The sequence below is a fragment of the Mesocricetus auratus genome, unplaced genomic scaffold (assembly GCF_017639785.1).
Source record: "Mesocricetus auratus isolate SY011 unplaced genomic scaffold, BCM_Maur_2.0 Super-Scaffold_100010, whole genome shotgun sequence".
Lineage (NCBI taxonomy): Eukaryota > Metazoa > Chordata > Mammalia > Rodentia > Cricetidae > Mesocricetus > Mesocricetus auratus.
In genome coordinates this window covers 28,527,936-28,547,197 of record NW_024429194.1, presented here as the reverse complement: position 1 = coordinate 28,547,197, position 19,262 = coordinate 28,527,936, and the positions used below count along the sequence as shown (strand labels likewise).

General features: G+C 39.6%; 1 protein-coding gene across 15 annotated transcripts in view; it reads right to left on the bottom strand.

Moving 5' to 3' along the window:
• Dock10 (dedicator of cytokinesis 10) overlaps positions 1 to 19,262 on the bottom strand; it is a 186,217-nt gene that overhangs the window by 29,564 nt on the left and 137,391 nt on the right. For 14 of the 15 annotated variants that reach the window (XR_005879873.1, XR_005879874.1, XM_013122369.3 and 11 more), the window contains exons 30-44: positions 18,700 to 18,796; positions 16,813 to 16,857; positions 14,049 to 14,224; positions 13,808 to 13,924; positions 11,886 to 11,997; positions 11,119 to 11,240; positions 10,909 to 11,023; positions 10,752 to 10,818; positions 10,484 to 10,531; positions 9,241 to 9,342; positions 6,757 to 6,881; positions 5,747 to 5,859; positions 3,609 to 3,746; positions 2,307 to 2,489; positions 1,072 to 1,182 (exon numbers count right to left, since the gene is read on the bottom strand). Coding sequence is in view for 13 of the 15 variants with exons in the window: in XM_013122369.3 (XP_012977823.2) it covers positions 1,072 to 1,182; positions 2,307 to 2,489; positions 3,609 to 3,746; positions 5,747 to 5,859; positions 6,757 to 6,881; positions 9,241 to 9,342; positions 10,484 to 10,531; positions 10,752 to 10,818; positions 10,909 to 11,023; positions 11,119 to 11,240; positions 11,886 to 11,997; positions 13,808 to 13,924; positions 14,049 to 14,224; positions 16,813 to 16,857; positions 18,700 to 18,796 (1,671 nt within the window). In the remaining 2 variants the exon portion in view is untranslated. The remainder of the gene's footprint in view (positions 1 to 1,071; positions 1,183 to 2,306; positions 2,490 to 3,608; positions 3,747 to 5,746; positions 5,860 to 6,756; positions 6,882 to 9,240; positions 9,343 to 10,483; positions 10,532 to 10,751; positions 10,819 to 10,908; positions 11,024 to 11,118; positions 11,241 to 11,885; positions 11,998 to 13,807; positions 13,925 to 14,048; positions 14,225 to 16,812; positions 16,858 to 18,699; positions 18,797 to 19,262) is intronic. The other variant, XM_013122366.3, reaches the window with a different exon arrangement.

The following is a 19,262-nucleotide window of genomic DNA, read 5'->3' as shown; positions in this document are numbered from 1 at the left end:
TAAAGATATCTTATTATTTTATGTGTGTGGGTGGTTTGCTTGCACGTATGTTTGTGTATCATATGTTTGTCTGTCCTCGGAGGCCAGAAGTAGGCGATGGATCCCTTGGATCTGGATTTATGGACAGTTGTAAGCTGCCGTGTATGTTCTGAGACTTGAACTCAGGTCCTCTGGAAGATCAGCCAATGCTCTTAACCACTGAGTTGTCTCTCCAGCCCTTTAACCTCTACTCTTAATTATGACTTTACACCACACACAGGTTCTTAAGTTCATGTATCGTTCATAAATGTCTGCATTCTATACATGGCAATTGTGGCTATATTCAAATACTTAGTAATAAGAATTACGGTGAACTCTACTGTCTGATAGCCTGTCTTTCTAGCAATAGCTTCCTGACTGTCCTTGAGAGTTTGTCCTCTCTGAGTCCAGTTCATGTTATTTGAACAAGTTTTGACTTCATTCCTATTGATGGCATGTGACACTGGACCAGCCAATCATATTCCTGATATATACGTAGATCAAAGATATTCTTTTTCTTAACTTGAATTGGTAGTGTTTGAAGAAGTGCTTTCCCATTCCTAACACAAGTGTCCTGATACTTTCAGAGATAAATCCACAGAGACAGCCATAAATTAGACAATGAAGAAAAGCTGATGCAATAAATAGACAAAACAAGCAACAGGGCGACGGGCTTTCAAATCACTCTCTTGATTTCTAGATCAAGGAATGCTTGAAGCTTTTTCTACCTCTAGCCTTCAAAAAGAGCCAAAAGAAAAAAGAGGGAAAGAGGAATCTGCTTATGATGATTCTGAGTAAATAATGATGCGTCTGGCACACTTTGTTATATAACAGTCGAGCACAGATCTTAGAAATTCCACCTAAAACATCATGTACTAAAAGTGCCAGGACTAATGAGTATCAATTGATATAAGCAAACAATATGAACGATCAAAGTCTTGATAAACTGAGTACAGAATTCATAGACATCCCATGATTTTGATGCCAAAGGAAAACTCCACCTCAGTTTATTTCTGATTCTTTAGAAACAAAGGGTCAGGAAACATCTCTTACTTTCATCTGTTTATCTCCGTTGGCAAAATTGTTGGTAATTGCAAGGGAATGTTGAAACCTTGATCCTCCAATCCCTGCATCAGCTATTAACTGGCTCACGGCTTTGATGAGCTGGAAGATAAAAGAAAAAAGAACCTTCTAGAGCAGTGGTTCTCACCCTTCCTAAGGCTGCAACCCTTTAATACAGTTTCTCAGGTTGTGGTGGCCCCCAACCATAAAAACATTTTCATTGCAACTTCATAAATGCAATTTTGCTACTGTTATGAACCATAATGTAAATAGCTGATATGCAGGATATCTGATATGAGACTCTTTTAAACAGGTTGTTCAACCCCCCCCAGCCCTAAAGAGGTCACAACCCACAGGTTGGGGAACAGTGTTCTAAAGCAAAATGAGAACTTACGTTTTGTGTTTTATGGATGCATGTAGGAAGATGAGGGCATGCTTGAGCGGCTGCACATGTGTGTGTGGAGGCCAGAGGTCAGCTTTGAATTGGGATCCTCAGGTGTCCTCCATTGTGTTTTTGGAGGCAGGATCTCTCATGGATCTGGAACTCACTAGCTAAGTAGGCTAGACTAGCTGACTACTGGGGTCTTCGTGTCTGTTTACTCAGTGGTGAGATTGCAAACATATGCCATGGTACCTGGCTTTTTAACATGGGTTTTAGAGATTGAGCTCAGGTCCCCAGGTTTACTAGGCATATGCTCCACAGACAGAGCCGTCTCCCTAGCCTGGAAACAACATTTCTAATGAGATTGACTGGGTCAGATAAACATGTCATCAATTTCTCCTAGAAGGTTCAATGAATGATATCTTTAAGTATACATTCTTCTGAAGGCCACACGACCTAAGGACCTCATTATAATTGCAAATAACCCAAGGAGAGATTCAAAAATTGTGTAATCTTGGGATGCCTTGAAGAAAGGCGTGGCTGTCTTTGGAATTCAGTGAGATTTGGCCCCCTAGATTAACCATGACTGTCAGAGTCATTTCCATGAGATTCTAGTGCATGGGCAGAGGAAACAAAACTGTAAGTGGAGATGTAAACTGAAACTTGTTCATTTCTCCCCAGCCCTGCTCTCATACAAACCATGACCAAGGGCACTGTGAGCTTTCAGGGTGGAGCGCGGAATCTCAGACAGTTGACTGTCTGCCTGGGATTCGGGTGCTTCGGTCACTCCTGAAACCCATGAACCATTTTAACAGCAGCATTGGTGAAAAGGGGCAGGACTTACTTGTAAGTGAGACCGGACAATCGACCTCTGCTTGTTGAATTCAAAGTTCTTCCTCATGAAGAAGTACAGAAGCGCCGCGGCCTCCATCTGAGTGGACCTCGACCTGTGGTTGCAGCACTTGAGCACTTCATAGCAGAACGATCCACAGAGGTCAGCGGGCCCTTGGAAAAGTGCTGAAGGGAACTGCAGAGATGGAAGAAAGAGGGGCTGAGCCATGGCCTTTCATGTTTCAAACTCGTAGACTAAAATACTACTTAAAAGTAAGCTTTCTCCACTGAGCCGAACTCCTGAAATCCAGTTGCAGAGAGGGAGGAGTGATGAGGAAAGGGGTCAAGACTAGGCTGGAGAAACCCACAGACATAGCTGACCTGAACAAGGGGGAACTCATGGATCCCAGACTGATGGCTAGGTAACCAGCATAGGACCAACCCACACCCCCTGAACCTGGATGCCAGTTAGGAGGCCTGGTTAATCTATGGGGCTTCCGGTAGTGGGTCAGTATTTGTCCCTAGTATTCAAATGGACTTTGGGAGCCCACTCCACTTAGAGGGGTACTCTCTCAGCCTAGACACACAAGGGAGGGCCTAGGCCCTGCTTCAAATGATATGCCAGGATTTGAAGATCCCCCATGGAAGGCCTCACCCTCCCTGAGGGAGGAAAAACAATAAGCTTTCTCCATTTGTGGGAGAGGACAGTATGTCTTCATTACTAAAGTCTGAGTTCAGTAAGTTCTTCTCTTGTAATAATTAGTCTCTGGCATTAATATTCCATGTGTAATAACTGACAACAATCCAAAATACATTAGGTCTTTGAGATGTTCCATAATCTATTTTACTGCTATATCAGACGCTGTTTATAGTCAATAGTCATCTTCAAAGATGGCTGTTGTAGCTACCTTGACATGGAAACTGTAACTTGATGATGATTTTGTTTTGTTTTGTTGTTTTTTGAGACAGGGTTTCTCTGTGTAGCTTTGGAGCCTATCCTGGCACTTGCTCTGTAGACCAGACTGGCCTCCAACTCACAGAGATCTGCCTGCCTCTCCCTCCCAAGTGCTGGGATTAAAGGCGAGTGCCATGAGTACCTGGCTGATTTTATTTTTTTAACCAAACTTTCCATGTTAAAACTCTGAGCAACCATATATCTGGTACCCTACTCACTCGGAGACAGCAAACAACTAGTAAGTGTCTAGTGAAGCCAAAATAGCACAAGACAAACCTTCAGCCCTGCACACCAAGAGATGTAAAGATTACTAAGGGCTTATGGTCATCCTTAGCTGAGGTTTCCCTGGAGCATCCTTACCTTGCATACAAACAGTCTCAAAGAAGCAAACACATGTTTCAGGGCTGTGGCTGACTGGTTGACTTGGAAAAACAGCATGTAGGTATCAAAGACTCTTTTCATGAGTGAGTTTTGACAGTCAGATTGCTGGAGCTGTCTCTGAAATTCAGAATAGATGTTATTTAGGATAAGTGGAGGAATGACTGCTTTCCTTCAGAAACATTTATTACGCACCTGCCATGTGCTAGGCATAATCCCAAGTGCTAGAAGAAAGTGAAGAGTGAGAAGACATGATTCACACATGCTCTCAGGGAAGTTTACATTGCAGTGTCAAAGCCAAACTAAACCAAACCAAACCAAACCAAACCCAGATAAGACAATAACTAGAGCAGGGAGATGTGATAGGAAGAGGTTAGGAGTGGGTTACTTTGCTAAGAGGGTCAGCAAAGATCCCCCAATTGATGAACAGAGCTGAAGGAATGTGCGTTGGATACATCTGGGAGGATTGTGATGGGGTAAGAGTCTTGGGATGGAGGGAAGCTTGTGAGTTCAAGGCTGAGAAAGAAGAACTGAGTGGTGTATGGCTGGGGATTGGGGTCATGGGAGAGAAGATAGAGTGGCACATAGGCATTGGGAAAGTCTCTCAGCTGTGTGATAGTCAATGCACATGTCCATTGAGGTATACAGAATTAAAATGGGTTATATTTTTCTCCCATCATGTTGGCATTTCACATGAAAGCAAGGTTTTCTTGGTGCAATGCTGCTAGAGGGTGAGGGAGAGGTTTTATTTAACAGATCCAACCTTTCCTAGTGCAGTCCTTAAAGCAGGCTCATTTGGTTGAGCTATAAATGTTTCTATTAGCACTATTAAGATACAACTGGTGAGAGAAACTGTGTATTCAAAAAGTACAATTGTATAAATTTGACTTTGGTATACAACCATGGCATCATCGCCACAGTGAAGAAAACAAAATATCCACCAATTCCTGAGGTTTTAGCATACATTTTTGGAATCCTATATTCCTTTCTTCTTTCCACATCTCCAATAAATCACTGATGTGTTGTTTGTATTTGATGACACCAACATCACGGTAGTCCTCTCTGATTTGGCTTTTGAAGCTTCATGTGTGGGATAGCCTGTGCAAGGGATTTCTTCTTACTGTTGAATTGTATTCTATTGTGTTGCTAAAACGTCTACCTGTTGATGCATACGTAGGGCTTTTTTGTTATTTAAAATAAAGATATTACACATATTTGAGTCCAAAATTGTATATGGATAGGTGCTACTATTCAAATGGTTGGTTACATGATAGATATATGATCAGTATTGAAAAATATTTTTGCTTTTATTTATGTATGTGTGTGTATGCCACATGTCTGAAAGTATATGTATGTAGGTTGTATGTATGTAGAAAAGTGTATGTATGTATGTATGTATGTATGTATGTATGTATGTATGTATGCATGAGATTACCTGGAAATGCTATTATGTGCCGCTGTGAGTTCCAATGTGGGTGTTGGGAACTGAACTTGATTCTCAATGACTAAGCTATCTGCTATCTCTTTAGTTCCATAATTAGTGCTTAAAGAAACCACCATAATGTTTTCCAAATTGTCTTTTCCCACTTCAATTTTTACTATCAGTGAATGAGAATTATAGTTTCTCTAAGTATTTGTCAAAATGTGGCATGATTAGTCTTGTTAGCACTAGAAATTTCATCAAGTATACCATGATAACACTTCACCAAAGATATATATATATTTTTTTTGAATAAGAAAAGATGCTTGGCATTAACATTTTTTTCTTTCAAAAATCTCTTCATCAGTTAATCCCTAGAAATGTTTGTCTTTTGTTTTTTCTGTTAAAAAACATGGAGTCTCATTGTGTCAGTGCAGCATGCTTGACAGCACAGCAAGAGGTATTGGGAAGAAAGCTACTACTGAAGTAATGAAACACAAGGTGTGAGGATTAAGCAAGTATTAGTCAACTTGTGACACCATCTGAGAATCTCATTTTAACATGATTCTCACTAATGTGTAAGTTCATTGAAGTCAGGGTAACTGATTTTATAAATCATCTTAAAAATACTCTTGGCTTTGCATGGTTTTTCCTCCCTCTCAAGTTATTATGTAGCAGAAAACAGTGTGCTCATATTCACCTGGTGAACTTGAGTGAAGAGAGACAGCAGGTCTAGAATAGTGAGGCAAACCTCTGTGGCTATATTGGCCTCTGTGTCTACATGGTGGACAATGTCTATTTCATTGGAGTTGCCTACAAAATACAACAAAATACAAGATAAAACAGTACATAAACACGTAAGCCAATTCTCTGTCCCCAGTAGGATATTTCCTTTTATTACAGTGTTTACTGATATTTTGATGAATAATTTATAAAATTTAAAGTGCCTTTGGTTGATCATTTTCATTTATTTCTCAATTAAAAACAAAACACTAGATAAAGTCTTAGATCTGAGTGTTCTTTGCATACATCAGCTGTAGATTTTCCATTATTTTTAAAATGTTTTCCCTTTAATTGAGTCATCAGCACAATCATATTTCTTCTGTAATCAGCCTGTTTTAAGTTTCTGCTTTTGGGCTGATAGACTAACTGTGATCTCAGTGAACAGTCTTCCTCAGAAAAGCACATAGTGTATTTAGAGGTTAAGGCAATAAAGATTTTAAAAAAGTAATCATGGACCACAAACTCATAATCTCCATGCTTCACAGCACCAAGCTCTCTTTTAATCTTATTGTTAAGCTGAACTGGGTATATCTCTGTAGTCATGATTTCATGGTTACTGCTTTTGGGACCCAGACATTTTTATCCTCTTCCACTAGAGTCAACAGTAATTACTTGGTTGAGAGAGAGCCCTGTAAACTTCATAACACCCAAAGTACGTGGACAAGCTACCCTCAGCCCACTGCAATGAGTTTCCTTTGTCTCCTTTCTTCCCTGTGAAGGCATTGCTTTTTATTTGCTTGTTTGTTTATTTATTAAGCTACTCCCTGGTGATTCTTTCTCTTAAAAATATTTCCAGACCTATGGCAGACTTCAGAAGAGTAGCTTCACTGGTATGACAACATTCCTGTCATGGCACACACAATGCATTTCCTGTCCTACAAACATGCTAAGAGAACAACTGATCCCATTTGCCTCTGGTCTACTTACTGTTCATGGTGTTGTCCAACATCTGTAAAAGTTTGGGGTTGGAAAGTGCATTTTTGCCTCGAATTATAGGTAAAGTTTGAGATCTGTGCTGTTTATGGCCTTCGTGACCGGAAGTGGTATGCATCCTGGAACAGAGATGGGATATGTGGCTGACGCTGTCCTTCAATGCTATAATCAATATTCACTCAAATAGTGTGCACTGAGACAAATATAGAAAACATGTGCCAAGAAGCTTTTTACTGGTAATATCAACCACAAGCAACACAATGGAAGAAACTTTGAAATATATTTGAAGAAATTCATTTAAGCACTAAATAATAGTAAGAAAGATATATAATGTGACAATGCCATATTGGACGTCTTTTTTGGCATAGTTTGATTTTCTTCTTTATTACCAAGAACCTTGTTATATAGAATCAGTCATCTAAAACTCTTGTCTGACCTTGTTATTAACTTTATTTTATGCTCAGGCAGCCATAAGATCATACAATTTTTAGGTAGACAGGACCTCAATCTGTTATCTGACCTCATCCATTGCTTTTAAACAAATAAATAAGGTCATGTCCATTTTGTAAGTGAAGAGGTAGCTACAGATGTGTTAACCTTACCAAAAGAAACAAGCAAAACAAAAAACAAAAACTAAAAGACACTCAAAATAAAACTGTTTGTAACTCATTATTACTTCATGGATTTACAAGAATTTGAAAATGTTGAGTTAACTACTGGCTAGGCAGAAAGGGAATTAAAAATATATGCAGACATGACCCCCCCCCCCTTCTTAAGCAAAGTACAAAATCTGGGCTAAAATAACTGCAGTAACCCATTTCTCTTGTCTGGTTTTGCACATGGGAATTCCCATGTGTTATGATTTATTTGGGCCATGCCCCTTGTGGTGCTGATGTGGGATGTGTTAGGAAAATAGCATCTGAGGCTCTTCTAATAGCTCATCTGAGATGGCAATGACACCGGGGCCTTCAGCATGTGTGTGAGTGTTCTGTAGCAGACCACCTGGAGAAACCAGCCAGTGTGTTCTTGGAGTGAGGAATGCTTCCTGTCTACACATTGTCATTTCTGCAAGGAGTAGCCAGGTGGTGGGAGATTCCTTATCATGTAAATTACCCAACAGCACCTCTGTGAAGAAGGCAGCCATGCCTTTAAGAGTCAAACCTCAGAAGACACTCTGGCTTTTGTCCTTGTGCCCGGTATTCAAGGCTGTTTGAATCTAGCTGAGCCAAAGGATCAACCTGGGCTGAAGCCTGGAGAGCCTACTTCCCATTTGCTGTGACTTACCTAGGACTTCTGGACCCTGCCTGCTTCTACAAGGAGTAATGAGTTCTGGGATGTATGGCTGGTTCTTTGGGGTCTGAATTTTTCTTCCAGTTTTTGAGCCTATTACAGTCTGAAAGCAGCAGGAGTGTGTGTGTGTGTGTGTGTGTGTGTGTGTGTGTGTGTGTGTGTGTGTGCGCGCGTGTAGGGGGTGAGGTGAAGGGTGAGGGGGTTGGGTGGGGGGTTGGGTAGGAACTGGAACCCTGGTTTCCAGGAGATGAGAGCTAGTGGGGTAGTGCCTGTCCAGCTGATAGGGAGGAGTGTGAAGATTCGTCCATAATACATGATTGACTGTGGTGACCTTAGGTGAGTTGCACTTGCTATGAAACATGTGAAGCATTTCTTTATTGTCTTCTCTCCTATTACAGTTTGCAAACCAAACTCACAATTACATCTTTTAAGTTTGCTTCTCCACTGGAAGTCAATTTCCACAGGTCCCCATGGATGAGAGCAATATCTATTTTGTTGTTTATTGACTATATACATTTTCCTGTTTCTTTCTAAAGCTCTTTTCTAAAATACCCACATCACATATTCCTACGATATGCCTGGGAAGAATAAATCAAACTCAGGGAAATTTGGGGAAACAATGTTCATTGGTTAGACCCACAGGATCTTGGAGGTGGAATTTCAGGGCAAGTGATTCCGAATGGCAAGCTACTGAGGGAGTGAGAGGGTTCTGCAAGACTGAGCATCATGCAGTAACTGGGAAAGCTAATGGGACTTGTGAGGTCGCCCATGCTTCTTTGTGGCCTCTCACCCTTTAAAAAGTAATGCAAGCTCCAAGAGCACTAAGGAAACCTTATAATTACTCAACAGAATTGGGAGTCATGATTCTAGAGTTTCTTTTTCCTACACTGCTAAGAACTAAGGGAGCACCTTTTGGTTTTAGCTAAATTGAAATGCCTGTTATTACTTTTCTAATCAAGGTATGCTTTAACTGTGTATAAACAAAGCATAGCCCTTAGATTTTTTTTTAAGCCAGGGAGGCAACTGGAGAAGTATCTAAGATGTTTCTTCAGATAAACATATAATGCTGCTCAAAACTACATTTGTTTTGATATCCATACATGTATGATTGCATCTGCCCTCATGAATGCATGTTCACATATAAGCAACACATACATGATTTTAAATACCAAGCAAAGGTGATATTACCATTGTGACAAGAGACCTGAGGTCTGGCAGGAAGGATTGGATCCCTTCAGAGTTCCATTGTTCTGGGTAGACTGCACAAACTTAAACGCGGCAGCAATTTTTCTGGAAGGAACACACATTTAAACCATAGCTCTCTGTGTTTATAATGTATATATGAGAACAGGATGGCAAGCGACTAGCAATTACTGAACAAGGCAACATTTCACATTTTCTGAACTAATGAAAAGTAAGGGGCTGGGACCCAGGTGGCTCAGCTGGCAAAGTGCTTGCTATGAAAGAAAGCATGGGGCCCTGCATTCTGAATTTCAGCACCTACGTAAAGCTTGGGGAGCATGGAGGCCCAACTGTAATCGCAGTCTCAAGATGCAAAGACCAGGGATCCACAGGCTAGATAGCTAGTTACAGTAACCAAATTGGTAACTGCTGGCTTCAGGTGAAGAGACCTTGACTCAGTATTTTTGGTGGAGAGTGATTGAGGAAGACAGCTGATGTCAGCTCCGGCTGCATCTAAACACATGCAAACACACACAGCCCAACGCCACATACACAAGCAAGACAAAAATAAGATTAACATCTCAGTTTCTTCTGGGAAGAGGAAATCAGAGGCTATGGATGTTCTTGCCTTTGTGACAAATGATATCAGCATGAAGCAATTCTAGACTAATTTTTTTTTGGTTTACTGGAAGCATGTTCTTAAATAGATGCGTTTCACCCATATAAATCCATGTCATCTATGCATGTATGTATGTATCATATCCATCTATTATGTATCCAGCTTTGTATCCATCCATCCATCCTATCCATGTATCTATGTATCTACCTATCTATTCTATATAATATAATGAAAGCTCTCTCTCTCTCTCTCTCTCTCTCTCTCTCTCTCTCTCTCTCTCTCTCTCTCTGTGTGTGTGTGTGTGTGTGTGTGTGTGTGTGTGTGTGGTGTTCTTTTAGAGGTCAGAGGACAATCTCAGTTGTTTGTTCTCACCTTCCACCTTGTTGAGACAGAGCTTCTTCTTTACCTCAGTGTATGTTAGACTACCTGGCCTGTTCCAGCAGGAAGGGAATTCTCACAGGAGCACTATGATTGTAGACCCAGGCTCTGTGTCTGGCTTATGTGAGTTCTGGGGATCCAAGTTCAGGTCTTCATTCTTGCATTGCAAATACTTTACTCACTGAGCCATATTTAAAGCTCCATGCATTTTTTAAAAGTCTGTATTAGTCTATTGTAATTTAAAACAATTACCTTATTATATTGCGCTTCCCCAGGTATCTAAAATTTTGAAGACAAACACTAGAAAGGGGAAAAAAGTCACATTCTAGTTACTCATTCTTTAATTTATACCCAGCAATTCATCTAAATATATGGAAAGAACCATGGTAAATTTTTGTTACATATTTCATATACAATTGTTGATATTTATTTGCCATAGGGCTTCTTTGAATGAAGAGTGTTATAGGGAGCTATTTTGAAAGTTCTAGAAAATAAGTCATTGGATCAACTGTAAACTTACTCCAAGATGCTGAAGAAGTCTGATACCTCTGGACTGGGAGCTCTCTGCCAGTAGGCAATCAGAGTCTCTAGAAGGAAACAACATGGCGTGAGGCTCTTAGAAATGAGGCTTTCTTTCTTTTGTTCCTTGTATATTGACTTGAAGTCATCCTGCTTACCAACTGAAATGGTCTTCATAATATGAAGAAAGCACATAAGAAGACTCCTGGTTTCTGCTTGATCTAATTTGTCAAATCGCAGAGTTGACCCAATCAAAGATAAGGGCCTTGGGATCTGGGAATCAAAAGACCAGTAGACATGAATGAGGTGAGAGCATCCTGGCGTGTAATTATGGTATTGGATATGTGTGGTGGGGTGGGAAGCTGCACCTTTTCACAGTTGTCTGTCTTCTCACTGCTCTTCTCCGTGGTGCTTGGGTTGGAGTCCAGGCTTGCTAAGGAGGCTCTGGAATCTGCGTGGTTCACTGTAGAAATAGCTATTGATGAAAATGCTGTAAACAGAAGCCACAGCACACACATGGTGATGAGAAGTATGAGCACAAACAAGAACTAAAATGACGAAACAGAGTTGCTCGTTGTTGAGGTGGGTCCAGCATTGTGAAATAGAATCTGGGATTGACATGGAAGCCATACAACATTTAAAACATTACAACAGTCGTTATGATGGATTTAGAAAAATTTAAAGCATTTTAAGTAGATATAAAGCTTGTTCTTTTGATCTCTTAAAATGCTTTTAAAAACTAGACCAAGAGAACTCTTACTTTAACAGAAGATGATTCAGGGGAAGGAGCATTTAACTTGACAGTTTATGAGAAATAAAAATGACATTTCCAAAATAGTTCTTAATATAATCTTTGAAGCTGAAGAGCTATTATATTTTAAGAGGCTGTGCATAACAAAAAGCTAAAGACTGCCGAATGAAGTAATTTGTTAACATCAGGACAGACAGCACTTTAAGCCAAGTAGAAGTGGAAGTCACTGGATCACATTCAAAGAAATATGCCAAAGACTCTAGTTATATAGTGTGGTGTACTTTGCCAGGTTATGCATATGAATTATTGATAGAAAGCACCATGATATATAATGTAAACATCAATGAGTGTTAAACACAAGTGTTCTTATCAGGCCTTGAGTACCTGCTATGGAATTTAAAACATCTTTGGAAAATGATGTATCCACAGAAGTTGCATGTTTCATGGACGTCTGGGTTTGAAATCCTCCATTAGTGCTTAGGTCATCTCTAGATCCCTGCATTCAAAGTGGAGAAGAAGAGACGAATGAGAACTAGGGTGTTTCAGAATGGTAGGCCCATATACCTTTCACATACCTCTCAATTAGATCTTCAGTTTGACATTTTATATTCTAGCAATGATGTTCCACTGAAGTTGGCAGTGAAAATGAATATTGTCAAAAGCATAGCCTTGCTCATGATTTGCTTTTCTTATACAGTGTTTTAGAGTTTTTATTCTTTTACAACTTCCTTCTTCACACTAAGTCCTTGTCTCACTTTTATGTCTTTTGTTTTGTTTGTGTTTCTGCTTTGTGATTCACTGGGTTTGACAGGCTACTCGAGTAGACATGGGCTAGCCACTGGAGTTCATTAATGGCTAGATCGTTGAAGACAATGAATCCCTTTTCTCCAGCAGCCTTCCCCTGCCATTAGCTCCTCTTGGTGGGTGAGGCCCCATGCTTCCCCACCTCACCTATGACTGAATATGTACTGGCTCAGTCTTACGAAGGCTCTGCGCAGGTAATTGCAGCTGTTGTGAGTACCTGAGTTTAAAAGGCATGTCACATGACAGCATTTCACAGCCCTCCTCCCTAACGTTTGGCTCTTATATTCTTCCCCTTCTTCTGGGAATTTTTAGAGTGATGCAGCAGAGATAATTACTGAATAGTAATTGGAATAATTACTGATATAGTGATATATTAAATTACAGATGTATTTATCAACATATTATGTATATATTACTATCACTAGGAACCTGATTTGAAATCTCTATGTTCCAAGCATGGCGGTAAATGTTTTCTGTTACACAAATTGATAGTAAAATCTTGCTATGTTAGGTACTTTATCCCAATTTTCATGTTTGTTTCACAATCATGAAAACAGAGGCCTTGAGAGCTTGGATAACTTTCTGAAGGGTATAAAAATGTTACATGATGCTGATGGGATTTGATCAAGGATCCCCAAACAAAAACATTTCTAAAGGCACTACCCCAACTCTTAGTAGGTCCTGTCTTGGACTATTACTTATTTAGGCCACCTTACTTTTTAGTTGTTTTTTTTTGTTTATTTTTGGTTTTTTGAAGCAGGGTTTTTCTGTGGCTTTGGAGGCTGTCCTGGAACTAGCTCTTATAGACCAGGCTGGGTCTCGAACTCACGGAGATCCACCTGCCTCTGCCTCCGGAGAGGAAAGGTCTCCCAGCGAACCTGGAGCATAAACTTTTGGCTAGAGTGCTCAGCCAATGAGTCCTAGGGAATTTCCTGTCTCTACCTTCTCAGTGCTGAGATTATTGGTTCATGCCACAGCGTTCAGCTTTTTATGGAGGTGTTGGGGATCAAAGGGATCCAAATCAGATCCTCATGCTTGCATGCAATCAATTTACCAACTGAACCATCTCTGAGCCCTTTAACGAGACTGCTATGCTGTGTCTATGCTGGCTGGCTGGAGAATACACAATGGGCTGCATTGGGGCTTTGACTAGGTAAGACACTTAGCTTTTGTGGGAAAGAGATGATGGAAAGTGGGATGTGGATGGTGTGCATTGAAGACAAGGCTATGACAACATTATACAAGCTGTGAAAACCGTGAAGACTTGAGTAGTGATGCAGAGGATAAATAAAGAGAATGAAAACAGGCCTGAAGAAAGAGGTTGACCAAGTAGATGCTGCAAGCGGCCATTAGGAACAAATGGTACTGGTGTGAATACTTGTCAGATTGTGTGATTTAACCCCTAGCTTGCTTACATGTAGGAAGAAATGGTTACCCAGGGCAAAATACAAATAAGAGCATTTCCTTAAAAGACAGAAATTTGGAGAGATGTACAAACATACCTGATTGGATGTATTCACAGTGAAAGGGTACAGGTCCTTCAGGTAAATTCTTGGCATATTGTCCAGCAGCATGCCATACAAAGGCATATACAGACTCGCTATCTGTGCCTGCTTCCTCTAGGTGAGGGCAGACAAGAGAAATGATTCACATGAAAATCAATAGACTCAAGGGTTTTATATTCATTTAATGCAGCAAGCCATTAAATGGTGTTTGGGGGAGAGAGAAAGAAAGGCCACTTACGGGTTCTCTGTATCGATCATCGAAAGAATGCTTAGCCATTAGATTTTTTAGGACAGCTAAAGCTAAGTGCCTGATATCTTGGTCCTCCTGCAGGGCAAAGCCGACTTCCCGGAGCAGAATTCCGATTAAGAAGTGTTTGCGGCAAAATTCATTTGTAACCGAGTATTCAGGCATATCTTTGAGAATAGGAGACGATGTTATTGAAAACCAAATAACCACTTTACAATCACAAAAGGCAATTTGGACTGTTACTAAAAACCCTGCCCTCAAGCAGGAGAGAGTACTCAATACAGTCTTGTTACAGAGATGTGGCCTGTTATGTCTAGTCATATGGGAAAACGTTTGCTTACATGAACACAGGCTCAAATACTAACACAGCATGTCAGTAGCTACAGCCTATCAAATGGCTAGCTCACATCACTGCAGGGACTGAAATAAAAAACATGCTTTGTGTGCAGGAATTGAGAAAGATTCTAGGAAAAGAGGGCTACACTGAGGTTGGAGGTTGCTAATGGTCTGGAGTTATGGGAGTATATGGAAGCATTGGAGATAGGAGAAGATGTTGAGAGAAGGGTAATCTTTACTTTCAATGGCACAGAGTTCTGAAATACAGACAGGTATGTGGGAACAGACATGTGTGAGGGGTTAGGAAATACAGTGTCTAAAGAGGAGGCATGGGAATTGAGGTTTGAGATATTGGGGGTAGATGGTAGAGAAATCCAAGTGTAACTTCTGTACCCAGTACTTAAGTCAACCTGTAACCCTAGTTCCAGGGGATCCAATGCTCTCTTTTAGCCTCTGCAGACACCAGGCACCCAGATGGTACACACACACATACATACAGGCAAATATTCTTAGAACTTAAAAATATCAATCTTAAAAAATGATAAAATATAAATAACCTATATAAGTTAATGGTAAAACAATACCCCTAACCCAAATAATCAGATTCAAAATGTGGTAAGGAACTTGAACAAGCAGTTTTCTAAGAAGGACACTAAGGTTCCCAGCAAGAGGATGAAAAAGGTGTTTAATACCACTGATAACCAGGAAAGTGCAAGCCATAGTCACAATGAGCTACCAGTGAATTTCTGTCAGTGTAGCTGCTAGCTGGTGTCACATGATGATTGATAGGGACAGAGTGGAGAAGCAGGGACCCAATACACTGTCCAAGTGGGCTTGGACATTGGTACATCTAATAAGGAAAACAGAACGGGGATTCTCAGATAATAAAACACATAACTTCATTTAGTAGTACAACTTGAGGATATATACCCAAAGGAATTGAAATCAGAACACTTCTTTTTTTAAAAGCAATACATAAAAAACATAAAATTTCTTCAAGTGAATGAGGTAGCATATATATATATACATACACACATACACACCTACATACACACACACACACAGTGTTACATAATGTTTACATCAGCTAAACATATCTATCTCCTAAATATTTGTTATTTTTCTATTATGAGAACATTCAATATATTTTCCTCTTGCTGTTTTACAATGCATAGCATATTGTTGTTACCCACAGTTCCTCTACCGTGTAACAGCGAACAGAACTTCTAACTTCTACTGAACTGGAAATTGCTGTGTTTTGATCAGCCTTTCTCCTTACCTGCCCTATACACTTCCAGAGCCTCTCAGAACCACCTCTGTTTTTAGAATCACATGTAAGTGAGATCAAGTGTCACTGGCCCTTATTTCTGGCTCACTTAACTCACCAGAATGAGATCAAGCTCCATCCGTCATGCCACAAATGACAAGGTCTCATTTTTAATGGGCAAACAGGAATCTACCTTACAAGGTACATGTTGTTTATTAGCAGTTGAAGCCCTAGGCTGTTTCCATTTCCTGCCTCCGGTGAATACTGCTTCAGTGACCATGGAAGTGTTGCCTTCTCAAGAACATAACAACCATACCTTTGCTTATTTACCCAACAGTGGGACTGCTGGATCATATAGTAAGTAGCTCTGTATTTATTTACCTATCTTGAGAGACCTCCAAACCGTTTTCAATTATGGCTTTACTAATTTATACCCCCTACCAAAACTGTACAAGGGTTCTCTTTTCTCCAGGGTTTTCTTTTCTCCATACACCTTGTCAGCATCTGCATTTTAGACTTTTTAGATAAAGTCAATATCTTAAAGAAACATCTGCTACCCCATATTTGCTGGGATTTTGTCAGAGAGAAATGAAAGCATGAAGGGAAATGTTTTGCTTTTTGCAAATAGTAGAGGAAGCTGGGAAATGAAAAGGAAAATACAGATATTGCAGGTTCTCATCTGTGGATGTTAAAAAGTTGAGCTCATGAAAGTGTGCTGCAAAAGTGGTTTGCAGGGGCTGGGGACATGAGAGAGAGGAGGCATTGTTCTCCTAGGGTACAAAGTCTTGGTGACATGATGAATACATTATGAGACCAAGTATGCATCATTGAAATGTAGTTAGTAGTAGTACGCTGTCCCAGTCACATAGACCAAGTTGTAAGGAACAAATGTACATATCTCAGAACTTTATTTATTGTACATATGAGGAAGATTCCAGACGACTTGGGAAATTAAAACTTTGCAATGCTTAGAGAATAAAATATAAAAGAATTAAAGGTAAGGTATCAAATTCTGTGTGACAAGAGAAAAGTTCAGGTAAGTGTTTGGATATGATAGTTATATGTTAACACATAGGAGTTTTGTAGAGTCTCAGAAAATATGAAAATATGGCTATGGTTCTTATGCAGGTAAAATGAAATATGATTATTTACCTGAGGCATGTAACTCCTGAATGGATTCTGAAGGGGTCAGAGGATCTAGATTTAGTATGAATAGAGAACAACTTCAGACACATCCATACTCAGATGCATATAAACATCCATTAACTAGCTTAATTTACAGTAGAAATTTAAAACATCTTCAATTATCTGCTATTATATCACCGTTTTTCAAGAAAAGTTAGGTTGTATGTCCCACCCCAATAATTTCATGAACAAAATTATTTTAATTCATAACTTTGTATTTGAGAGCCAGGTTTTTGTACCAAATATATGTCCACTATAGAATATACACCAGATTATCAGGACTTTTTCTGTTTTGTTGAGTGAAATGAATAATTGGAATTAAAATGACCAAACAAAGGTTTGATCCCCTCCTGAATATCTTAGCCAACTTACCTTGCCAAGAATAACATGGCATTAACTTAAAAAAATCTCCTTCTCTTCCTCCTCTTTCCCTCCCCCAACCCTTATTATTTATTTATCTTTCTTGAGTGCTGGGGATTAAACCTCAAGCTTCACATATTCTAGGCAAGGACTGACTCTACTACTCAGCTACACTTTACACTCAAACAAAAGAACATCCCAAACAAACAAACAAACAAAAAACCCCCACAAAGCTCAAAAATGCTATTGTCTGACCTTCAATTTCTACTCTTTCTCTTTGCTATGGAATGTGCACAATATACTAGAAAAAGAATGGTATAATGTTTAAAGATTTTATTTAAAATTAGAATCGTGACATATTTCTAGGCCTGTGGCTACAACATTCCTTCTGTAGTGTCAGTGCAAGCTGCCATAGGTATAAGGAGGCTCTTTGCCTTCTTATTTTCTGATTTCTTGACCATTGACACTGCAGTGTGAAGGGTCTAACAGCTTGATAGCAAAGTACTTCAAGCCCCTGACTCAACTTCAGTTTTCTCTTTGTGTTTTGATGCTCAATTCGTTTTTTATGTTTACAATCTGTGATTTTTTCCCCTATAGGTACATACACATGCACATATAAAGGTTTTAATTTACAAAATAAATTAAACATCTTAGGTGCAGAATTTAAAAATAATAATGTATATCAAATTTAGTAAATGAAATGTATGCCACTCTTATATCTTCACCCAATCTCTCTCTCTCTGGCCTAGGAGTGTCAAAAGCTTATAGTGCTGTTTCCCTCCGTCCTCCCCCCCCTTCCTCCCATTGAACTTTCTTTTCTTTGCACAACTCATTCTAAAAACTTCATTCTATCACAACTATGCATGCTAATTAGTAATCTCCACTGGAATTATACTCACAACATTTCCCTCCCTGTCTTTAGATATCAATAAATCACAGGAATCTGTCTTTTGGAGCTAATTAACCTGTAAGTCCTACCTGCCCAAAGACCAGGTAACTTCCTGGATTCTGGGAGTTGTAGTTCTTGAAAATGACAACAAAACCTCATGGGAAAGTATGATGGCCAATGAGTTTTGTACATGTAAACCCCAACAGCATGTGTCTCAGGGCCACTCAGCTGGAAAGTTTCCAGGAGAGGTTCTGACGAAATTATATCTTGCTCAGTATGTAATCTTTTAAAAATAATAAAAAAGCTTGTTTTAATCTGGTCAAAATGGAAGAACTTGTTTTTCTCCAGTTGATCTTAGTATTAACAGTTACAATTCTTTGATTTATAATAGCAAGGTTTAAAGTTCTATTGGCTTCCTCTTTTACTGGGAGGACAAATACATAGTTGTAGTCATGGACCACATGGGGCAACTTCTTTTGGGTCTTCATCAGATTTATTAGGCTCTCATACTCAACTTACACCTTTAGACAGAATGGTTAAGGAAACTGGGGAACAGAGGCAGAACAAACTACGTAAAGACTTAGGAAGACACTAGGATTTGTTACCTGGAATGTTCGCTGATCTTATGGGGAGGCACAGAGGAATGAAGTGCTCATGTTGACAAACTTCTTGTAGAAAATCAAACTTATATTGGCATAAAGTCTGGAAGAAGGCAAACAGAATGGCTCTTGTTTACATATCAAGAATGTTCATAAAAACAGGCAAAAAGGCATGTGTTTCAATCTGATCCCTGCATAGAAGAAACAGCTAATTTTGTTATGACCACCAAGTAGTTCTTAGATTTAAAGGAGTCTGCTTTCTCAGAAGTGCTTCTTGTAGTCGCACCTCTGATCCTTGTACATTGGTCAAGGCCACCTAAGGAAAGGAGACCAACTATAACCCAGATTCAGTTTCTATGAGAGAAAACCCCAAGTCAACTTGTAGCTTATTTCCCAATGTGTTTATTGTGTGTTTAGTCCTGTTGTGTCATGTGAATGGAGCTCTCACAAACATCCAACTCCAGTCACAGAAGACTATGGTTATGAGGAGGTGAAGTCCACAGTCAAGGCAGACAATGGTATATACTACATGAAGCAGAGTCAACTTCACACACCACTAGTTCTTAGTG